General features: G+C 43.8%; 1 protein-coding gene across 1 annotated transcript in view; it reads left to right on the forward strand.

The window, feature by feature from the left end:
* UTP20 (UTP20 small subunit processome component) overlaps positions 1-25062 on the forward strand; it is a 1022377-nt gene that overhangs the window by 515355 nt on the left and 481960 nt on the right. The window contains exon 32 of the mRNA XM_086919130.1: positions 9746-9833. Within this exon, the coding sequence (XP_086775256.1) occupies positions 9746-9833 (88 nt within the window). The remainder of the gene's footprint in view (positions 1-9745; positions 9834-25062) is intronic.

Below are 25062 nucleotides of genomic sequence, written 5' to 3' on the forward strand. Positions count from 1 at the left end.
GGTCGTGGACCCTGTGCCAGGAGGCTCTGCGCCTCTGGCAATGGCTGGAACATCAGGGCGTGACTCTGATGGTTCAACACCTGGCAGGTTCTCTGAACGCCAGGGCGGACGAACTCAGCCGCCGGTGCATGATGGATCACGAATGGCGTCTGAACTCGGACGTGGCGCAAGGTCTCTTTCTGCAGTGGGGAGAGCCTTGGTTAGATCTATTCGCCACCGAAGAGAACGCGCAATGTCATCAGTTCTGCGCGTTGGAACGGGCCGGGGCCGGGCCGGGGCCGGGCCGGGGCACGAAGGTACTGGTATCCCGAGTTACTCAGTATGTCAGTCGATCCCCCGGTTCGTCTGCCTCTTCAGAAGGACCTTCTGTCGCAGCAGCAGGGGACGGTCCTCCACCCGAAACTGTCCAGTCTCCACCTCCATGCTTGGAGATTGAGCGGCGACAGTTGAGGCCATTTGACTTGCCTCCTGAAGTCTGTAACATCATTCTGGCAGCCAGGCGTCCCTCCACAAAGTCGGTATACGCCTGCAGGTGGAATAAGTTTTTGGCATGGTGCACAGCAAAGGCTGTGGATCCCCTTAATGGCCCTCTTTCGGAGGTTCTCCTCTTTCTTCTCTCTCTTGCCCAGCAGGGCTCTGCTCTGGGCACTGTCAAGGGCTATCTTTGAGCCTTTCTGAGGCTGCCTGATCAACCTATCGTTAATTGATTCCTGAAGGGCATCACTCATACGTTTCCTCCTATTCCCTTCGTGATGCCTCAGTGGGACTTGAACCTGGTTCTTACGTTTCTGATGTGCGCTCCCTTTGAGCCACTTCTCAACTGTCCTCTTCGCCTTCTTTCTTTGAAGACTGCCTTCCTGGTAGTCATCACCTCTGCCAGGAGAGTAAGTGAGCTCTAGGCTCTATCTTGTAAGCCTCCTTTCCTTTCAGTCCATCCGGACAAGGTTGTGTTACGAACGAGGCCCTCCTTCCTACCCAAGGTGGTCACGGCCTTCCACATTGGGCAATCCATCACCCTGCCCACCTTCTTTCCGCCTCCGCACCCCTCGAGAGGGAAAGAGAGGCTCAACCGTCTGGACCCAAAACGTGCGCTCTCATTTTATTTGAATCGCACACAACATTTCCGGGTGGATGATCAACTCTTTGTTGGATACGCGGGCGCTAAGAAAGGGAAAGCGGTGCACAAGCGGACCATCTCCCGGTGGATCATCTTGTGTATCCAGGCGTGTTACTCCTTGGCTAAGAAGGAACCCCCTGTTGGACGGAGGGCTCACTCCACTCGAGCCACAGCAACTACAACTGCCTTGGGCCGAGGTGTGCCCTTGCAGGACATTTGCCAGGCGGCTACGTGGGCCTCGCTGCACACATTTGCGCGACATTATTGCCTGGACAGTCCAGTCCGGAGGGATGGCTACTTTGGCCGTTCCGTCCTCCAGGACTTTCTGGTGTGATTATTGGTTCGCAGACCCACCACCACGGGGTTGGTATTGCTGGGGTATTTATTCTAAGGTAAGGAATCTATCACTAACGTGTCTCTTTCAGATGCACAAATTACTACTTCTCAACGATATATCTGTAAGAGACATTAGTTAGTGATAGATTCCTTACCAACCCACCCATCCTCCCCGTTCTGCGAACCGATATCTAGGGTTAAGGTCATCCCCTTTCAGGGCCCTAGTTTCATGGCACCAGTGTTGGTTTTTGGCATGGCTCTGCGCTTCTGGCGCGGAAAGCTGTGTCTAAGAACTGACGTCAGCACGCGGAGGCAGCGTCTAAGTACTCCGACGACGTCATCACGGCGCCCACGACGCCAACGATGGACGCGGAGCCGCAGACAACGCCTACCGACGCGCAAGGGTACTGCTACGCAAAGGTTTCCGGAACCAGTCTGACGCCTGGGGATAGTCTAAGGTAAGGAATCTATCACTAACTAAAGTCTCTTACAGATATATCGTTACACAAGTAGTAACTTGTGCGTTTTGACGTGGGTGGCTGCAGTGGGATAGATTTCTCACAGTCTAGCTTCTTATCTACCAGAAAGCACATGAAAACAGAACAGTGTATTCATTGTGGTGCTCCTACATGGCAATTGTTCTCCAGCTTATATATGAATGTGTTAACTGGAGGAACAGCAGACGCCAGCTGTGCCCTATGAGTTTGACAGAACCAAGTAGAGCCCTTTATAACATGCCTACCAGCATGGATGAGCAGTTTCACTCTATATCATGGACAGATTTCATACCCTTCTGCTCAGGTTTAACTACTCAATTGCAATTCTTTATCAGTGTGTGTGTGGCATCAGCATGCAGTATTCTTTAGCTTAGACAGCGGCAGCCAGAAATAACCCAACATCTGGCTGTGAATCCGCAACAAGATACTACCAAACGAAAAGAGCACACATAGCACAGCCAAAATGTCAGGGATTTTCTTTACTGAAGAAGAGAGGTCCGTGGCAGTGAGAAACGTCAGACGAAGAGACAGCCATCAAGTGTTTGAAGGAGTGAACATTATGCTTCCCTTGTTCTCAGGAACTTTTGTCAAACGCAGAAGTGCCCCGCCAATGCCAGCTGCATCTCGAGATGAGTGAGAAGGCTTCAGCACAATTACAATCCAGAATAAAAAACATGCTCAAACCGAGGGAAGAAGGATTCAAGTTCAAACTGTGTTAGTACAGCTCTGCTAAGTGCCTTGCATTACAAGTCAGAGTTAGACCAACGCATTTCTACTGAATCCTCTCATTACCACGGGGTCTTATATTTGTCATGCATAGTCAGGTAAAAGCGGATAGCGCGTTAATTCACTATTGCAGTCTATCCTGGAGCAGAAGAGGACATCCTGGAGCAGAAGAGGACACCCGTCTTGCTTGGCCTCATGGCTGACGGAAACACTCCTGTATGCCTTGGCTGTCACATACTTGGCAATCACTGAACAGTGTCACGCAGCCTTTGAGCAGATTTCTTACACATGCTCGCCAGAGAGTAGCACGTGACCATCAATAGAGAGTGTCCATCCTTCACGAGCTCAGCAGGCTGAGCTCAAACAAACCTAACTAGGAATGAGCTCTGTGGCATCCCAGTTCATGGAAAAGCATGTGGTGCGGTCTCTTGTGCTCAGATATGGTGGTCTACGTCTATCTAGTGTTGCACGTAGAGGACAACCCTGAACAGTGCGCTCTTCAAGTCCGCACGGGTGGGAAACAGCAACAACAGTTGGTACAAGGGTGTGAAAGCCATCAGCTGTAAAACAAGCATTTGCAATGCAATAGGTCGTGTAATAGAAAAGTATGAGCTTTTGGTGTGTAAAATTTAAATATTTTTTAACTTTTGTTTGTTTTTCAAAATATAAAAGTATTATTTTTGTTATTAGAAATGCCAATAGTTATAAAGTTAGCAAATGTTACATCTATAGCATTAGTAAAGGTACATGTTTAGTTTTCCCCTGTCTTACATGTATTGATCTGACAAATCACAATGTTTTAACAAGAACAGAAGTGAAAACATTTAACATCTTTTTATGACATTTGTAAAAAAGCTTGAAACAGTAACAGAAAATATTTGAACCAGTTGTTGTTGAATGGTTGCACAGATTGATGCTGTGGTGGCGCTGAGTGATGTTGCTTTGGGGACAAGTGAGGCTGTTGCGTTCAGTGATACTGTTGTCGCGCATAATGATGTTGTGGTGCCCCTGAGTGATGCTGTGGTGGTGCTGAGTGATGCTATGGTGATGCAATAGATAGTGAGTGCGATAGATAGATAGATAGACGGAGGGTGATAGATAGAGGGAGGGCGATAGAGGGAGAGCGATAGAGGGAGGGCGATAGAGTGATGGAGGGTGATAGAGTGATGGAGGGCGATAGAGTGATGGAGGGCGATAGAGTGATGGAGGGCGATAGAGTGATGGAGGGCGATAGAGTGATGGAGGGCGATAGAGTGAGGGAGGGCGATAGAGTGAGGGAGGGCGATAGAGTGAGGGAGGGCGATAGAGTGAGGGAGGGCGATAGAGTGAGGGAGGGCGATAGAGTGAGGGAGGGCGATAGAGTGAGGGAGGGCGATAGAGTGAGGGAGGGCGATAGAGTGAGGGAGGGCGATAGAGTGAGGGAGGGCGATAGAGTGAGGGGGGGCGATAGAGTGAGGGAGGGCGATAGAGTGAGGGAGGGCGATAGAGTGAGGGAGGGCGATAGAGTGAGGGAGGGCGATAGAGTGAGGGAGGGCGATAGAGTGTGTGAGGGCGGTAGAGTGTGTGAGGGCGGTAGAGTGTGTGAGGGCGGTAGAGTGTGTGAGGGCGGTAGAGTGTGTGAGGGCGGTAGAGTGTGTGAGGGCGGTAGAGTGTGTGAGGGCGGTAGAGTGTGTGAGGGCGGTAGAGTGTGTGAGGGCGGTAGAGTGTGTGAGGGCGGTAGAGTGTGTGAGGGCGGTAGAGTGTGTGAGGGCGGTAGAGTGTGTGAGGGCGGTAGAGTGTGTGAGGGCGGTAGAGTGTGTGAGGGCGGTAGAGTGTGTGAGGGCGGTAGAGTGTGTGAGGGCGGTAGAGTGTGTGAGGGCGGTAGAGTGTGTGAGGGCGGTAGAGTGTGTGAGGGCGGTAGAGTGTGTGAGGGCGGTAGAGTGTGTGAGGGCGGTAGAGTGTGTGAGGGCGGTAGATAGAGTGAGGGCGGGCGGTAGAGTGTGTGAGGGCGGTAGATAGAGTGAGGGAGGGCGGTAGATAGAGTGAGGGCGGGGGCGGTAGAGTGGTAGAGTGAGGGCGGTAGAGTGAGGGCAGCATAGTGGTAGAGTGAGGAAGGTGGAGTGAAGGCGTGAGGGCGGTAGAGTGAGGGGAGAGGGTAGAGAGGAGAGGGTAGAGAGGAGAGGGGAGAGTAAGGAAAGAGAGGAAGGAGAGGAAGGAGAAAAGAGAGTGGTGAGAGGGGAGAGAGAGTGGTGCGAGGGGAGAGTGGTGAGAGGGGTGAAAGGGGAGAGTGGTGAGAGGGGAGAGTGCTCTCTGATAGTAGTATATGGCAGCTACAATAAAAACGAACACAATGAATAAAGGTGATGTGTATTTTTCAATTACAATTAAGCTGCTGGTTTGAAAATAATACCAGACTGCAAATAGTGTATTTATACATTTACAGATATGTTATTCCCAAAGACGTTTATGGCAAAAGAGGTACAGATAACAAAAAAACTAAACAAAAATATAACCACGGTTTGCTCTTTATGCCTTTTTTTTAAATGAGCCGTAAAGCCACACCGTCCCAGGGCTGTTCAGTAAAAACTGTGAAGCCATGCTGCCCTGTGCCACGTATACTTTAATAGTCCACTGCATGCCCTAATGTACACAAAAAGCTGGAAATTGTTTTCACAGGGCTCGGTATAACCTAAGAATGCATCATTTTGTCTGAACGATGTCTGTGTGACGCATACATTACAGTACACTGCGAGGAATGACGGAAATGACGCGGGGCCAGGCCTCAAGCAGAAAAGAAGAAAGAGAACAAGGAAACTGGGGAGGGGGGGTGCGGGGGGTGCGGGAGGACAAACAGATGGCTGCCTGTGGAGCAGGGGGCGGGCAGCACAGGAGCAAATGACCCGCACACTTAAGAGCGACTGAACGCCAAATAGCTCTCTGATAGTAGTACACGGCACCTACAATAACAAGAAAGAATACAATGACATCGGCAGTCATTAGAAGTAAAGAATACTGTTGACAACAAGAGAGGACAGTCACATTTATTTAAAAAAAAAGTTTTAAAAAAGGAGACACGGCCTTCCGGCCGTGAAACGGAAGTACGGGCGGCCGAAAAAAAAAACAAGACTGTTATGACAAATCTGTCATCACAACAATTCTTAGTGAAAGCATGCAAAGAAGACCATGTGCTAGCCTTGTAAATTTCCTACGAAAAAGCAGGGGGCGGGGAGCCGAACCCTTTGATGTAGCTCACGGCCTGGCAGCCGTGAAATATAGTAATTAGGGGGAAGGAGAAGTGAGGCCAGCCCCGGGGAAGCCTTTGGGAGGGAGGCTGGTGGCTTTGATGTGCACAAGATCACGTTTGTGCACAAGATCACGTTTTGCTAGAAAGAAGCCTTAACAAAATGCATAGCAGTAGTGCCGTGTACTAATTTGTGTAACGGGGCAAACATTGGGTGGTAACTGAGCGTTACCATGCAATCACCCATGGACTGGACTCAAATCCCTAGGTACTGTATGGTAGACAGTGATTTTATTCAAAAACGTATGTTTTCTCGAGGCATGCATAACATTGAAGAAAATATTATTTTTCACCAAATTTGTTCACCTTTGCGCTGATCTGTTATTCAGTTATTATTAATTTAGGTTTGGACTTAGGGGTAGTTAACAGTGAGCAGTTTTATACATGCGAGATGTACATACATTTTGCCATGTAATCGACTTGCAGGTGTGTTGCACGTTGTACTTAATTTGCACCTCCTTCATATTGATAATGAACGCGATGGATTCCAGTTGCTGGGGCTGATGATCATGCCCACTGCTGATTGGTTCGTGCTCATCCCTCTGTGCCCAGAAGACCTTTCTATCCGGGGTGCCTGCAAAGAACACCTGGGGTGCCCCTCGCCCTACATAATCAGCCAGCCTTTATTTAAAATGTATGAAGCCTTTATATCAAAGTGTCTCTAATTAGCCAGATATAGGTCACCTCCTTTTGATGAGCAAGCGAATGCAGATCCTGATTTCGATGACAAATTATAAGCAATTGAGGAAACTCTAAAGATGAACAGCCATAGGGTTTCCGTCCAGAATCTGTGCTTCGTTGTTTCAACTTCAGAAAAAGCTTCAGCGGGTTCTGCGTCTGGAAGAAACATTTGCTGTGAAGTTTGAGGCTTTAGGGCGGTTCGTTTCCTGGCTGCATTTCAGATCTGATAGGGTAAACGGTAGCTGGGAATGTTTTGTAGGAAATTGACTTGCAGAGCGAGTGAGTGAGAAAGTGTGAGGGAAAGGGACGAACAAAGAAATGAGGAAAGAAACAAAGGGGAGGAAAGAAGAAGAAAAGGAAGTGAGGAGGTAGGGGAGAAAGAACAAAGGTACAAGAGGACGTATGTAGTAAGTGGTGAGAAAGAGCAGAGCCGGAATATGGAAGGTTGAAAGGGCGAGGAGCTGGACAAAAGACGATAGCGTGTAAATAAAGACATTGAGTGGATGGTAGATCAAGAATATTGAGAAAAGGAGAGGGGAGGACGGGGAGATGGGAAAAGAACGGAGAGAGAGGGATAGAGAGGAGGCGGTGAGGCAGCGAGGACTGGAAGTGTAGTTAGGACACTGATGGGGGTGGGGCACTCGGGAGATTAAGTGACAGCAGCCTGGCGGCTGTGAAAGAAGTGTAATTAGGGGGAGGAGAAGTGAGGCCGGGTGTTCTGGGGAAGCAACAGATGGCTTAAGCGCGGTCACGAGAGCACATGCGCTTGATTTAACTTTCTGGTTTCACCTCAATAGGTCTCTCTACGAGACCTAAAAAAGGGCTATGGTCCAGTGCTAGTTCTTAGCATGGGACAAATACGTGATTTGCCCAGAATCACAGGATGTTGAGTCCATGCCGAGACTCGCACCTAATTCTTGTTGAGATCTCTTTCTGCTACCCTGCCTTCTGCCCCTTTGTTTTGCTTTCTGGGTAAATACACGCATGTGCTATTTTATTCTTACAATAAGAAGGCCAACATTGCCTTTTCACGTTGAACCCGATTTTCATTGTAGAGCTGTTGGATTTTATTTTACGAAAAAGCATTCAGTTTACATTTATTCTTGTCTAAATGTTAACGCGTGCTTCTTAAATTAGGTTTTTCTGTTTCTGTAACATGCCATTGCATGCGCAATGTCTGTCTAGGGCTTTCCTTCTTCTAGCCCTCCCTACTCCAATTTGATCCTCTGGTACCCCATGCAGTAAGCTTGGTTGACCTAGAGAAAAGTTGAGGACATCTTTCTCGGGTGCATTAATCATTTAGGCCTTTTGGGGCAAGTGGGACTTTGAGCCATTGTCTCTGTAAACAAGCATTTGCAATCCAATAGGTCTTGCATTATTAAAGTTTGAGCTATTACCATTGCTAAATAATGCAACCAATAGCTCAAACTTTAATAATGTGTGACCTATTGCATTGCAAATGCTTTTTACTTGCGTCACTGGGGGTAAAGGCCTATTTAACCAACTGTGTAAAGTTCTCCTATTATGTGTATAGTATACCCAGAAAGAAACAAGGAAAGAGAGAGACTTGTCAGTGTAGCATCCTTATACAACCTTTTTTCATGAAAAAACCTGTGCTTAGAACTCCTTCATTCTTTCTCCTAAAAGTGGTGTAATCTTCCCATATGTGGCAGCCAATTGAGCTTCATACATTCCTTCTCCACATCCATATAAAGAGGAGAAGAAGCTACACCAATTGGGACCATGGTGGAGCCTTACTTTCTATATTGACAGACAAAGGAGTTATTTTTCAATGACCGACTGTTTGTTAGTTTTACTGGTGCAAAAGAAATAAGAGGCCCAGAAACAGATATTGTCCCATTGGATTGTCCTCTGAATCAAATTGTGTTATACCTTGGGTAAAAAGGATTTAATTCCGTCAGAGAAAAGGCAGTAACTACTGCTTTAGCTTAGGGCATTCTGGTTTAGGACATCTGCCATGTGGGCAACTGGCTTTACTTTACTATTTCACCAGGCACTACTCCATTGATTCATAAGTCTGCAGAGAAGATCATTTTGCTTGCCCAGTCCTACAAAACTTCCTGGTTTAAAGTCCAGTCCTCAGACCTACCAACTTTGTTGGGGGTACTGCTTTGATATTGGAGTCTATGCAGAGCAGGTGTATTTATAGCCACACATGCTACCAACAGAAAATGTTACCGTGTAAGGATCTAATTGTAACTTATTTTCCTGTAGAGTCACATGCATCCATCTGTGCTGTTTTCAGATTTCATCTCTTATTACCTAGCTGACACTGCACTATATGTATGGTGCACCATGCTACCATCATTCAGCATTCCATACAACTTCTCACCTTCAGTGCAAAAAGCAATCTATGATGGAGTTAGTGTCCATGTGTATTATTCATTAAGAGAGGAGTCAAAGTCCATCTCGTAACTTGAAAGCTTTCTCAGAAGAAAAACAACTTGCACACATCTGAACTCAACACTAGGTGGCAGGAGTATTATCTTCGGTAATGCTCCTTCTGGCCAACACTGTATCTAACCTCAGGGTCCTCTATGTGTGCCCAACTCACCCCAAATTTCCCCTCTTCCGCAACCTCTCCTCCCACCTCATTGGCTTTCTAGTATGTAGAGTGGACTTTTGGTTGTAAATAGAGGCTCTACTTTGCTGTGGCACACTGTCAGTGAAAAATTAATTATTGTAGCTGCACCAGTATGCATCTTCATGTCATCATATGTAGAGGCGGAATAGCAAAAGGTTGGTGGCCCTCCTTTTCCTTCCCCCTTTGCTAGATACATTGTCGAACATTGAGACATTCATAAGGTAATGAATTGACAGTTAGATGGAGTATCCTCTAGAAAGAGCATTACCAAGGTAAGTAACCTATTCTGTTCTATTCATTAAAATAACGTTCTGATGCATTGTCATTTAAGCCAAAGTCATTAAAGACTCTTTGTTTACAAAACACTGTAAATAGTACCGTTGTTTGTGGCCAGAGCCTATTAACCGTAGCATTATTCTTTTCTGATGTTATGCCAGTTAATACATGTGTAGATCCACTTATGCCATAGGTGTTTTAAATATATTAACATTGTTTTTTTCCAGGATCAGCAAGTTCATGCAAGACAAAGAGCAAAGTTCTATACTGATTAGCCTTCTGATGTCTTACCTTCACAAGAGTAACATAGTACAGGTATTACGATTTTTTGTATTCCCTTAAATATGATGATATGGATATACGCTGCAGTGCTGACTTCATACATTTTGAAGAAAAGCCTGCAGATTTATTCAAATTCTTTGCTATATTATTTTTGTTAGTTGGTAGGAGGGAGCTAGTCAGCTAGCAGCAAATACATTTGAATGGTTTAGCTTACATTGATGCATATCAGATTTGGTGTTCCCAGTGAGCATAGCAATCATTTAGGTACATTTCTGAACATTTCAGGAAATTTGGGAATATGATGTTCTAATATAGGACTGAAATAATGTAAATTTGAGGCATGTTACTACTATAGTGGTAGAGTAGGAACCGGCAGTAGAAGTACAGTTTACCCAATATGGTTAAAAGGTAGCTTAATCTGGATTACCCCAGGCATTAAAATCCTACACTTTTGGAAGCACTTTTGTGTTATCGGAGCATGTGACAGGATTATTAGTGGCAACACACTGCATCAAGGAGCAGGCAGAAGTAGTGAAGGTGATGACCGTGACATTGAAAAACCCACCTTTCTGATATAATCACAATAGTCCTGGAGTACCCTGTACCACCCTGTACCTGTAATCAGCAAAGACACCTGGTTTGCTTTTCATAAATATTTGCCTTTGCTTTGTACATTCAGATAATGGAGCAAAGTGTTAAACGTAGTCCAATCACCCAAATAAATTCCAAAATGCCGCAAATGTTGTCAAATAACTCTATAATATCCAGCCTGCTCTCTTATTAATCATTCTCTTGGGTCAAACAGAAGCATTTGCTATTTTTCAATAAATGTCCTTTTTGTGGTTGCTGTGTATTGTTTCCTTCCACCCAGAATAATTAACAAATAGTGCACCAAAAACAAGAGTACTGCCGGTCAACCTGTGTTGCTTCTTTACTTCTATATCATACAATCTATGACAAGAGGAACATCAGATCAATCTACATTTATTTTTCAGCATTACAATCACATTTTATCGAACTTTGATCAAAACCTTAATATCAAACTCCCGTCTTATTTCACAATGATATGTTGTAAATATGTTAAGTAGTTATATATATATTTATTTCAAAAAAACCTTCCTTTGACTCTTCAGTAAGGAATAGAACGGACTCCACTTTGATATGTGCTGCAAATCTTTATTTTGTGCCTGCTGCCGCCATGACGCGTTTTGGGCTACACTGAGCCCTTGATCACATGACATGCTCATGTTTTTTTCTGTTTTTAAAGTGACACAGTGCTTAGTGAAAAATAAAACTGAAAAACAGACTAACATGTTGTTCTCTGTTTTCAACAATGCCGTTATCACGACCTTTAGTACATAATTATAAATGTTTCTTTACCTTCATCATGTGCGAAATAATGTTCATAAATATTCATAAAATTCTTATTTTATAAATATAATAAAAACACTTGTTAAAAGGGATGCATATAATGGCAACACCTGTTGCTACCTCTTCTACACCTATTAGCTGCTTAAATGCAAATTTGATCATTTGATTGTTAATATTTTTCAATCTCTATTTATGCAATTTTAACAGAATTATAACAATACCTGTATAAATACATATTGTTCAAATGAACCAATGATAGAAATGTGGTCATATCGCAGAACTAGTGTTTTTATTGTTCACGCTTGCAATTTATTTCTGGATAATCCAGGATTGCGTATGTGTTCCCTTTATTTGAGGATTTTAAACTATTTTAGGACCCACACATTTATGTGTGTTTGGGCACCAAAGTACAGTACATGATATGTGCAAAGTGTGCTCTAAAAAGTGCCTAAAGTGCAAATGAATAAATACATTTCCTTTTCGATCATCCATAAAGTGTCACCATGCCTAGTGCAAATTTGTTTTAGCAGTGTACCATGAGCCCATTGAGCTACTGATAAAAACAGTTTTACTTAAAAAAGGTGGAAGGGGCAGACTAAAATTACTTAACATATTTACAAGCTTCTGGTTTCAATATAGAGTATTATTTTCATAGCCACGTGTATACATCTTCAGTTGTATTCAAACCGTGCAGATTCTTGCTGTCTTGCTCTAAGATATATTTCGTCTGAAGGCTCCTGAGAATTACATCTGTTTCCTCCCCGTCTTAACGCTATCAACACAACTACATAATACTTCAACTGATTTAAGTCCTTGATATGTATTTCGTTGAAGTGCTGGGCTAACGGATATGAACTATCGTTGTTAGCAATAGCCCGTAAATGCTGAAATATCCTCTTATGAACTTGGAGACGAGTACTGCCAACATATCTTAGTCCGCACGTACATTCAAGTACATAAACTGCAAATTCAGATTTGCAAGTTAACAACTTACTAATAGTGCTGGGCTTGTCATTAAACGGTGTATGGAATGTGGTCTTATTTTCTCCATATTTACATGCTTTGCATGTTGAACACCTCACAAATCCTTTACGTTTAGTGAGCCAATTGGTGTTAACAGAGACTGACTAAGTGGTCACTAGTACTGCACGCTTTTCTGAATGTAATAATGGGGGAAGCTGGCATTTTATCCCCTATTATTGGGTCACTCCGAACAAGGTGCCATTTCTTTTTGATTATTTTCATGAGGCTATTCCTTTGTTTATTATAGGTTAGGATCAGCCTGGGACTGTTGGTCGTGTTGCCCTTGACTGTAGACTGTCTTATCTTACTACATGTAGGTTTAAACAGCAAATCATAGCTTTAGTACGTGCAATGGCTTGATCTATAACCTTGTGTCCATAGCCTCTTGCCAGGAATCTCAGTTTACATTCTTGTTGTGGTAAGTTTAAATCCTCATCATTGCTACACACCCTGCGAATGGGCAACATTTCACCATATGGTATACTTAGCACCGTATGTTGCAGGTGGAAGCTGCTCGAAAGTAAAATTGTTCCATGCTGTGGGTTTGCGATGTAGTAGTGTATGCAGTGTCTTATCTTCCACATCCAGAAAACATATACTTTTTGCACTTATGTCAGATGTGAATTGCAGGTTTAAATCATTGAGTTCACTGATAAAATTCTCAGCACTTGTTGTGTCTCCCGCCATATTAAAAACATATATATTTTATATATATATACATATATATATTTATTTATATATATTTATATATACTGGCAGTCGTCCGTAGGTAGCTGTAGTTAGGACCTTGTTTCCATAGGAAAAGCGTTTTTGACTTGCCTATATCTTCGGTGCCATTTGACGAATCTTCACAAAATGTTCTCAATAAATGTGAAACTTACTTCAGCTGCTGTCTGGAAAGCATTGGGGTGATCCGTTAAATGGGGGGGGGGGGGGCGGGGACGGAGGGGAATTGTTCCCAAAACACGTCTTCCCTGTGTTAATACACATAGGGATTTTGAGCATGACTACAGCACGAACTGCTGGATGGAATTACGCCAATTTTGGGAGGAAGCTAGCTCTTGGTCCAGAAAGAGGCCTTTTTGTGATTTGATGTAAATCTGATCAGTAGATTTACAGATATTAACCGAAAACAAAGTTTTCAAGTTTGTTTAACTGGGTGTGTGAATCCTCCATGAATCTAACAGTCCCCGTGCTGAAATCTACTTGGCCGAAACACTTCAAGCAGGAAAAGTTGTCAGTCATCTTGGGACTTGGCTGAAAGCGGAGTCCCACAAAAAACTTTAAAGAAAAAGAGGCAGGGTAGGAATACCCTGACCCCTACGTCAGGTGTGGAAGGGTCCCACAGGGACCCCAGTGGGGTTTAAAAGACATTTTTTTCCCAATTGTGCCACGAAATCTCAGGTGCATGCTCAAATCCACTGCAAAACTAACACACACAAAAATGTTCTGTTTGCCGAGTTTGTTTTCACTTTAGCCCAAGGATTTGCTAGGTCCCGGTGGGTGAGGGCATTAGAAAAGGAAAGAAAAGGAGGGGGCTCACGGACCCTCCGAGGGCTGTTTGTGTCCTTCTCAGGTTTTCCGTGATGTGGAGCCCTTGGCGATCCTACTCCTTCCTTCCTTCCGCACACACCTGAGAATTATGGGGAAATGGTGAGTACTTTTAGTAGGTAAGGGCGTACTGGCTGGCTGTTCATACTTCTCGGATTGCTCGTGCTCTGTAAGTGATCCTGTGGATGAAGGCCAAACCTGTTCCCCTGCACGATCTCACTCCGATCGCACCGGCGCCGTTTGTAATTCGCAACAATTTGTACATTTCTAGGAGAGTGGCGCAGATCACTCCACTGAGGGGAGCACAAGAGCACCGATAGAAAAGTCACATGCAATGCACCGAGCAATAGCCACTGCCAATGACTTGGTTAATGTCTCAGCTCCTCCTTTCCAGTGAAGCTTACTCTAATAAATCTTGTCTGGGGTGCTGGGAAGTTCTCTGCACAGAGCCCGGCCTTAAAGAGCAGTCCAAATCCTGATCCAATCCAAGCTGCGCTGCTTGCCGCTGGACGTGCACAACTCCTCTGCAGATGCATGGTGTGACGAAAGGCAAGGGTGGCACACGACAGTTAAGGTTTATAGGTGCTGGGGCTGCTCAGGTCTCAAGGCGCAGCACTGCCTGCATGTTCAGAGGCTCCCGGATACCTGCCATCTCTGGCTCTAGTGTCCTTTCCCTTACCAAAGAAGCGATACCTCACATACCCCGATTCACATTGCTTGCCTTTTTAGATGATGAATAGGGATTATTGTGAAGGCAGCAGTGAACAAAAAGTAATGTTATATCTGCATTTTTGCTAAGGGTGCACACCCTGCTTCCAGTCACTTCACCTTTTCCTACACACAACAGCTTCTAAAGGCTGTGCAGACGCCTCAAAGTCAGGTGCCCTGGTATGAAAGCACTGTATTGTGAAAGGGTAACCGAGTGCATGTGAAATAGGCCTCACCTTGTGCACGTGTACAGCTCACAGTTGCACTCCTTCAGGGCCTTGCTGCAGCCTCACTGAAGTATGGCCGGCCTTAGTGTGGGCCTCACTCGCACACAACCTGATATACACCACAATCTATTTCTCTTTCTTGCACAGAGACCAAAATGATGTGACTCGATTTAAATCCAACAAAATCTAACCTACACAATCACATTCATACACATACACAATCTGACACGCAGACGCACAGCGATAAAAGTATTGACACACACTATCTTTCTGCGTGTGCTTCTCTTACACTTGTCCCATCTGTCCAGTGATGTGCGCACAATCACAGCTGCCTCCACTCCACAGAGTACCTAGAATGAGGCCCGCTCTGACTAATCTAGAACAGCCGTAAAAGCCCTGTAAGGCTGCTCTAGTAACGAGAGCCAAACAAGCGTGATTTATGCCACGTGCAGCCTTTCATTTCAGGCAGGTGAAGGCAGGGTTATGTGGCTTTTTCATGGCTCCCTGTTCATTTAAAGCCGGTGACCTACGGGCGGCGCAGTGTTGCTCCCTTTGAAAGGAGCACTATTTATTTCCTGCATTGGGTGAAAAAACGAAATGCACTAGAATTTTTTTTTCTTAAACCTTCATTGAATCCATATGCTTTTGGTTTCACCCCTCTTATGTAGCTTTTATTGGCGACCAATATATGGTGCTCACAAAATGTGACATCTCTTTCAAGGGGCGTGATGTCAGTTTTATGTCCGTGTTGATTCTGAAATAGTGGTAGCTATGTGGGCCAATTAATCGAAACTCTGCACTTGTGTAGAAAGGGAATAAAAAATAAAATGTACACAAAACAAGTACAAATCATTTTGTTGTTCCCTGATTAATGTAGAAAACTGAAAACAGTTTAATTCAGTCTATCTCACACCAATAGTGTAGTGCAGGGAAAATCAACCAATCAGCATTTTTATAGCGCAGCACTATCACCCCTAAGAGTAGCTTGGGGCTGTGGATGCGACGTCAGAATAAAGGACAGAAATAAGCTGAAGGAGGTAAAAAAAAAATGTCTGAAACGGGCAGAAAGAGTCAAAAGAAAGGTCAGAAACGAATAGAAAGAAGCAAAATAACAGGCAGAAAGAGGCACATTAGAGGGCAGGAATGAGCAGAGAAGAGGCAGAAAATGAGCAGAGAAGGCACAAAACTAAAGACAGCAGAGTGTACAGGACTGCGGGCAAGCTGGACAGGATGACCTCATCAACTCACTCACAGATTGACTCTGCCACTCTCCCACCTACTTACAGACCCACTGAGACACTCACTGAGACACTCACACACCCACCCACCCATTGAGACGCTCAAGCCCCCACTCACACACTCCTCCTCCGTGGTTACGGTTAGGAAATAAAGTTTAAAAACTTAAAAATGCACTAAAAAAGCCAAAGGTTACAGGGACGTTATAGTTAGGAAACAGCTTTAATAAAAAACTCTAGAATTTAATGAAAAAATCTAAGGGACGTTTTAGTCAGGTTCAAATTTCACTTGTGCAAAACCAGTGAAATTCAGCAGTTATAATTAGCTGGGATAACTATAACTTACGCCCCTGCAATGCACTTCTTATGACCTCTCACATTACATCACTCATAACATGGTCAGTGACATCACTCATGACATCCACTTAACCACTCACACCAACTCACACCCCCACACAACCTCTCATACACCCACTGTCCTACCAATCCCACCACTCACACATCCACAGAGCCACTCACACAACCATTCGCTCATACACACAGCCACTCACTTACCCATACACCTACTGACACTGCCACCTACTCACCCATACACTCTCACACAGCCACTCACTCACCTGTACAGCTATTCCCACTCATTCACCCATGCATCCACTCACACACCCAGTTACTCACTCATACAACCTCTCAACAGAGCCACTCACACACCCACTTACATACCCATTCACACATCCATACAATCACTCACATGTCTACTCACTTACCTATACAGTCACTCCAACACCCACTCATTTAGCCAAATACCCTCTGACTCGCCCATACAGCCAATTACACAGCCACTTACCCACCCAGTTCAGTTCGATAAGCTTTGTTCGGTTAAAATGTAGCAACCATAAAAGCAGATGTACATATATAGATTCAAAGTCCAGATTCATTAAAAACAACAAAAATGTAATCATAGTTCAAAATTACATTACAACATCGTACTTTTCGTAGCATTAATTGTACTTAAAATAAATGTTGCAACATAAAAACTAATCTCGGCTCTCTTAGTATAAAAAATAAACTCATAGCAGCATTAGTGATTTTGGTGTTACATTTCATAAAGAATGATTTTATATAGACAATTCTAATATTCAAGTACATGGAAATGGAAAGTGCAAGGTACTCTATTAATATGCCCATCCCATGGTCACGGGGGGCTGATGGCTGTTTCAAATTCATTAAAAGCAGCAAGAATTCAATTATGGTTCAAAATTTCATTAAAACATCATACTTTTCCTAGCATTATTTGATCTTAAATGTTGCAGCATAAAACCAAATATCAGGCTCCCTTAGTGTAAACTATAGGCTCATAGCAGCATTAATGGTGTTGCCGTTATATTTCTTGAACAATGGTTTAAGATAGACCATTATAAAATTCAAGTACAGGTCACATAAAAGTAAAAAGTGCAAGGTGCTTTGCTTAGTGTGCCCATCACATGGGCACGGGTAAGCTGGTTGCTGTTTCATTGTGGGGAACACCCCTAAGTGGTGGACAAGGCCTAGTCTCATTCTTGTTAAAACAAAACGATGGGAGGGTCTCATGACAAGTGTTTGATAGCTTCCAAAGCCATCAAAATATAATATATATATATATATATATATATAGATATATATATATATATAGATATAGATATTAAAGCTGGTACGTGGTTTGCTTCCCCACTGTTCTCAGCCTGCACTCTTTCTAATGATATAGGAAGGTATTCTTTATCTCCTGTTTAGATAATCCTGTTATGTTATTTGGGTTTTCCAGGATCATCAGATTGAATAGACCTCTGTAGGTATTAACTAAATATTTAAGCCAGGGAATCTTAAAACGGTTGTCCAATCGCAGGCAGGCAGTCATTGATAATTGAATTAGTAAATACAGTCTCCTTTTTTGACCATAATGTTCTCCACAACAGTAGGGGTCTCGGTGCGATCAGGTCTGACAGGTAATTGAGCCCCACTTCACAGTGGATTAGTTCAGAGGATGTTGAGGCTGGCAGACATAAAAGCTTTTTTAAAAAGGAATTTTCCTCGGTTTGCAATTCCGACCCCAAAAACCTGCCCCATATAGTGCAACAGAGGCTCTCTTAGCTTTATAGATGTACGTCATGGGTATTGCACCGTTACAACGCAACTTTTACAACGCACTACCATTACATCGCAACTTTTACAACGCAAATACCATTACAATGCATGCCATTACATAGCAGATACTATTACAACGCATGCCATTACATCGTAAGTATAGGTAAGTATATTATTTTTATTTAATTTTATTTTACATTATTTTATTAATTTAATTAATATTAAAAATAAAATAAAATATTAATATATTAATTTAAGTAATTTTGGGGTATTTTTAGGTTTTAGGGCTGGGTTTGGTTTTTGGGGTACAGGGGTATTTTTAGGTTTTAGGGCTGGGTTTGGTTTTTGGGGTACAGGGGTATTAGGTTTTAGGGCTGGGTTTGGTTTTTGGGGTACAGGGGTATTTTTAGGTTTTAGGGCTGGGTTTGGTTTTTGGGGTACAGGGGTATTAGGTTTTAGGGCTGGGTTTTGTTTTTGGGGTACAGGGGTATTTTTAGGTTTTAGGGCTAGGTTTGGTTTTTGGGGTACAGGGGTATTACGACTTAAAATTAATTAAATTAATTTAATTAAATGTAATTAAATTAATTACAATATTTACAATTAAAAAATTTATTGAATTACATTACTTAAATTAAATTATTACTTTTTTTATAAATTTTATTTATTATAATTAAATAATATTATTTACAATTTTTAAAATCAATTAAATTTCTTTAATTATATTAAATTAAATTTTATTAAGTATTATTTTAATTGTATTTAAATTATTTTTATTGTAATAAATTACATTATATTATTTACTATTTATAAATTTATTATAACTCATTAATTATATTATATTAAATATATTAAATTAAATACAATTTTAATATTAATTAAATTACTATAATTAAATTAAATTAAATTAATTAATGTATTTAAAAATTTTCATTTATATTTATTAATTTAAATTAATTAAATTAACTTTATTAAATTAAAAAAAAAAAAGATATACTTACCTATACTTACGATGTAACGGCATTCGTTGTAATAGTATCTGCTATGTAATGACATGCGCTGTAATGGCATGCATTGTAATGGTACCTGCGTTGTAAAAACTGCGTTGTAACGGTCTGCGTTGTAAAATAACGCGTTGTAACGTCATAGATCCACGTCATGTCTTTAATGCGGGGATCCCCCAGTAATGCGAACCTAAAGACCCCATGCACCCTTTTGGTCATCTTAGTCTGGACATTGGACATTTCACGATTCCATTTTCCGTCACTAGCAAAAGATAACCCTAAATAACAAAAATTATCTACATTTTGCACTTTTTGCCCTCTATAAAAAAGGATTTCATATTCCTGTGTTTCAAACGACAGACCATTGTATATGTTTTGGCCTTGCTGATCAGCAGCTTCCTCCCGTTAATAAAATCTGCGAACCCATCAATTAACATCTGAAGGCCTACCGGTGTTCTGAATAAGAGCACTGCGTCGTCTGCATAAAGTAGGACTGGGACATCCTGGCCCTCATCTTGGGGGGAATCCGCTTATATCATTTTAAGGGCTGTGTCTACTTCATTAATAAATAAGGTAAAAAGCAATGGTGCTAAGACGCAGCCTTGGCAGAAACCACGTTTTACAATAAAATTAGGGGTGCATTTGCCCCTTTGGCCATACCGGACACTAGTCGATAATTTCTCATATATCCTGGCTAAAATGTGAACAATGGGTTCCGGGGCACCGAGGTTAAGTAAAACTGGCCAGAGTATAGCGTAAATCGAAGGCGCTACTAAGATCAGCAAAGCATAAAAAAAGCTGTCCCTGTTTAGCACATGTATATTTTCCAATTAAAAGTTTTAGGTTAATACACTGTTCTATCGTCCCCATCCCCTTTCTAAAACCATATTGGGCCTGTGACTATATACCATTCTCCACAACCCACTCTTCCAGTCTTGCTAGTAAAACCCAGTGGATTAGTTCAGAGGATGTTGAGGCTGGCAGACAAAAAAGCTTTTTTAAAAAGGAATTTTCCTCGGTTTGCAATTCTTGACTGGGGTGGTGACCCCAAAAACCTGCCCCATATAGTGCAACACAGGCTCTCTTAGCTTTATAGATGTACGTCATGTCTTTAATGCGGCGATCCCCCAGTAATGCGAACCTAAAGACCCCATGCACACGTTTGGTCATCTTAGTCTGGACATTGGACATTTCACGGTTCCATTTTCCGTCACTAGCAAAAGATAACCCTAAATAACAAAAATGATCTACATTTTGCACTTTTTGCCCTCTATAAAAAAGGATTTCATATTCCTGTGTTTCAAACCACAGACCATTGTATATGTTTTGGCCGTGCTGATCAGCAGCTTCCTCCCGTTAATAAAATCTGCGAACCCATCAATTAACATCTGAAGGCCTACCGGTGTTCTGAATAAGAGCACTGCGTCGTCTGCATAAAGCAGGACTGGGACATCCTGGCCCTCAGCTTGGGGGGAATCCGCTTATATCATTTTAAGGGCTGTGTCTACTTCATTAATAAATAAGGTAAAAAGCAATGGTGCTAAGACACAGCCTTGGCACAAACCACGTTTTACATTAAAATTAGGGGTGCATTTGCCCCTTTGGCCATACCGGACACTAGTCGATAATTTCTCATATATCCTGGCTAAAATGTGAACAATGGGTTCCGGGGCACCGAGGTTAAGTAAAACTGGCCAGAGTATAGCGTAAATTGAAGGCGTTACTAAGATCAGCAAAGCATAAAAAAAGCTGTCCCTGTTTAGCACATGTATATTTTCCAATTAAAAGCTCTAGGTTAATACACTGTTCTATCGTCCCCATCCCCTTTCTAAAACCATATTGGGCCTGTGACAATATACCATTCTCCACAACCCACTCTTCCAGTCTTGCTAGTAAAACCCTCCTCATGATCTTTACTGATGAGTCTAGTAGGGAAATTGGCTGATAGTTCTTGGCTTCTGATTTATTCCCCTTTTTATAAATGGGGATAATAACAGATTCACCCCAGGTAGTGGGAGCTCCCTCTGTTACTGCAGCATTGAAAACTCTTGATACAATCGGGCCCCTTAATTCAGGGACAGGTTTATAAACATTGATGGGTACACCATCCGGGCATGGTGCTTTTCCCCCTTTGCTGCTTCCAATACCTAGCTCAACCTCATCAAGGGTAATATTTAGATTAATGGTGGGCCATTTACTTTGGTTAGCAGGATCGTTTATAACTGTATTGCATGGGTTAAAAATGCTAGTGAAGTGTGCCTCGCAGCTGACTTGGCACAGACGTTGTGGGAAAGATTCATTTTTAAGGAATGACGAGTTCACAGTTTCCCAGAACAACTTATTATTAGATGAGTCCGCAGCTTGCGGAAGATTATCCCATTCCTCCTCTTGGAGTTCCCTCTTCCTCCGTTTTAAGTTTGATTTATATTCTAATCTTTGTTTTTGTATTAATACCTTATCCCTGGGCGAGTGCAAGTTTCAACTGATTCAGTGAGTCGGTACAGGAATGATTAAACCAGCCCCTGGTCTGCATGTGCACGGTGGTGCAGTAAATATTTTAGAAATGGAATCATTGATTGTACTAAAATTAGATAGTATCTTAGCTGGTTCAACTTCAATTTCTAAACTATCATAAATCTCATTACCACATTACCACATTCTAGTACAATATTTTTAAAATTTCACCTGAGTTGATGCCTTTCCATCTAATTCTGGTGCCATCTGGTCTGCACTGGGCAATACTACAGATAGCGGTTTGTGGTACTACTAATTTATTCCCCCTCACAAGCAATGGCATGATAATACAGTTGTGCTCACTCGGGGACAATTCGTCAATCCATGGGGTAGAACAAAGATTCGCGATATTGACAGATACTATTACATGATCAATAATACTATTTGCAGTCCTTCCAGTGTTTAGGGTATCTCCGTAAGTGTTGTGTGAGAAAAGTATGCAGTCATCTCCTTTGTCACTCCGAAACCCGCAAACTTTTGTCATAGTGGACAAATTGAGTTATTAAAGCATTCAAGCACTCACGTGTCTACTCACTTACTTATACAGTCACTCCCACAACCACTCAGCCAAATACCCTCTAACTCGCCCATACAGCCACTTACACACCCACTTACCCACCCATATTGCCACTCACTCACCCACTTGTTCACCCATATAACCACTCACACAACCAGTCACACACCCACTTACATACGGATACACACAGTCACACACATTATATAGGTTAGAAATGGTATCACTTATTAGTAGAACACAAAGTATTCAAATGTATCTTTTGTAGTACCTTAGTATATATGTTTAACACTCTTACACTTTTAGAAAACACTCACAATCGCTGGCTAATGTCACCTGTGATGTCATCAGTGATATAATTTGAGATGACATCAGTGATGTCACTAACCAGGTCATGAGAGTTGTAGTAGGTGAGGTCATAACCAGTGCATTGCAGGGACGTAAGTTATAGTTGGCTCAGGTAACTATAACTGCTGAATTTTCACTGGTTTTATACGAGTGAAATTTGATCCCAACTAGAACGTCCCTGTAACCTTTGTTGTTTTTCAGTGAATATATTCACATGATGCCATTAGGAAGTTAATGGTTACATACTAGCTGGCGGCTCCAGTAGGTGTACTGTTATACCCAGTAAGTTGCATAGTATGACTGTTAGCAAGTGTGCTGTTGGGGTATGTTGTGCTTCTGCCTGATTTTAGGAGGGGTTGTACTGGTTTACTCAAGTTCTTACTGGGATTGTTGAGGAATGTGGGATTTATTTCCCCTTCGGTAAGTAATGCTTTTGCCGATTTTCTTAAAGTTTGCAGTGGACGGATTTGTGCATATCTGATGGAAGGGAGTTCTAGATTCTAGGATTCTTTCCATTAAAGGAGTGTGCATATGACTATCTTTCCGGAATCTGGAGGGTTCCACAAACATTGTATCTGAGCTCCGTAGCATATGATTAATTCTTGATGTTCTCAGGTTTTTTTTGGTAAGCATTATGGAGTTCCTAGGTGCAGATTTTGTGTATAATAAAGGATGTCTTAAAAATGCATCTTCCTTCAATTGGGATCCATCCAAGTTTTGAGAGAATGTGGATGATGTGGTCTAAGTGTTGTTTGTCTGCTATAAGTCTAGCTGCTGCATTAAGCATGGCCTTCATTGTGGCTAGGTGGGATTTCTCGTCGACGCCAGACCACACGACGGACCTACGACGCCGCCACCCTCAACGCACTCAATGCCAGCCGAACCCCCGCCTGCTGCTGAGCCACCCCGAAACGCACCCACGGACCCTTCACCTGCCAAGACTGCAAATTCACCTGCCTCCGGCCCTGCACCGCACCCGCCAAGCCGAGCACCAGCAGCAACTACCTCAAGTGCATCCTACTCAACACCCGCTCTGTCCACAGACACGCCGTCGAACTCTGGAACCTGCTCGACACAACATCACCAGACGTCGCCTTCTTCAAGGAAACCTGGATGAACGCCTCCTCTGCGCCCGACATCGCCATCGCCATCCCGGACGGATACAAGATCACCCGGAGGGACCGCGGCAACCAGACTGGAGGAGGCATCGCCATCGTACACAAGAACACCATCCGCATCACGACCAGCACCGACGACACCTTCACCGCCACCGAACACCTCCACTTCCAGATACGCACCGACCCCAAGACCATCCTCAGTGGCACCCTCATCTACAGACCCCTGGGACCACGCACCCAATTCAGCGAAGACATCGCCGACTTCACCAGCCCGTACGCCCTCCCCTCCGCTGACTACATCCTCCTAGGGGACCTCAACTTCCACCTGGAGAACAACAAAGACAGCAACACCACCACCCTGCTGGACAACCTCGCCAACCTCGGACTCAAGCAACTGGTGAACACCCCCACCCACTACGCCGGCCACACGCTTGACCCAGTCTTCTCCTCCAGCAAGTACATCACCTTCAGCCACTCCACTGGACTCCATTGGACGGATCACAGCTGCGTCCACTTCAGCTTCAGAAGAACAACGTCCCACAACCACCCGCAACAGGTTCCTCGCAGGAGCTGGAACAAGATCACCGCCAACCATCTCACCACCTCCCTCAGCCAGAACCCTCCCGCCAGCACAACGGACCCCAACGAAGCAGCCAGCAACCTCACACAGTGGATCACCAAATGCGCAGACGTCCTCGCACCACTGAAGACCACTCCCAGCAGACACAGCAGCAAGAAAGCCCCTTGGTTTACCGAAGAACTTAAGAACTTCAAGAGGAACTGCCGCTCCTTCGAGAAAGCCTGGCGCAACGACCAGACAACATGACTGCCCTCAAGCACGCCACCCGCAAACACCACCAGGGTATCCGCACCACCAAGAAGACAGCATTCAAAGAACGACTGTACAACAACGCCCCCAACAGCAAGGAACTCTTCAGCAAAGTCAAAGAGCTCTCCAACCCAAGCGCCGGAAACAACAACATCACTCCCTCGCAAGACCTCTGCGACTCACTCGCCTCGTTCTTCCACCGCAAGATCGCCGAAATACACAACAGCTTCGGTGCACCAACCACCGAACCAACGCCCCCCACCACCACCCTCTGCGCCTGGACCCCGATCAGCACCGAAGACACCACCCGCACAATGAACACCATCCACTCCGGATCTCCAACCGACCCCTGCCCCCACCACGTCTTCAACAAAGCCGACTCCATCATTGGACCCCAACTGCGGGACATCATCAACACCTCCTTCAACACCGCCACCTTCCCAGAAAGCTGTAAGCACGCCAAGCTCAACGCCCTCCTAAAGAAACCTACAGCGGACCTCACCGACCTCAAGAACTTCCGCCCCATCTCACTCCTCCCTTTCCTGCCAAAGTCATCGAGAAGACAGTCAACAGACAGCTGGCCGTCTTCCTCGAGACGAACGAATCCCTCAACTACTCGCATTCCGGTTTCCGAGCCAACCACAGCACCGAGACCGCCCTCATCGCAGCCACTGACGACATCAGATCCCTGCTAGACAACGGGGA

The sequence above is a fragment of the Lissotriton vulgaris genome, chromosome 1_1 (assembly GCF_964263255.1).
Source record: "Lissotriton vulgaris chromosome 1_1, aLisVul1.2, whole genome shotgun sequence".
Taxonomy (NCBI): domain Eukaryota; kingdom Metazoa; phylum Chordata; class Amphibia; order Caudata; family Salamandridae; genus Lissotriton; species Lissotriton vulgaris.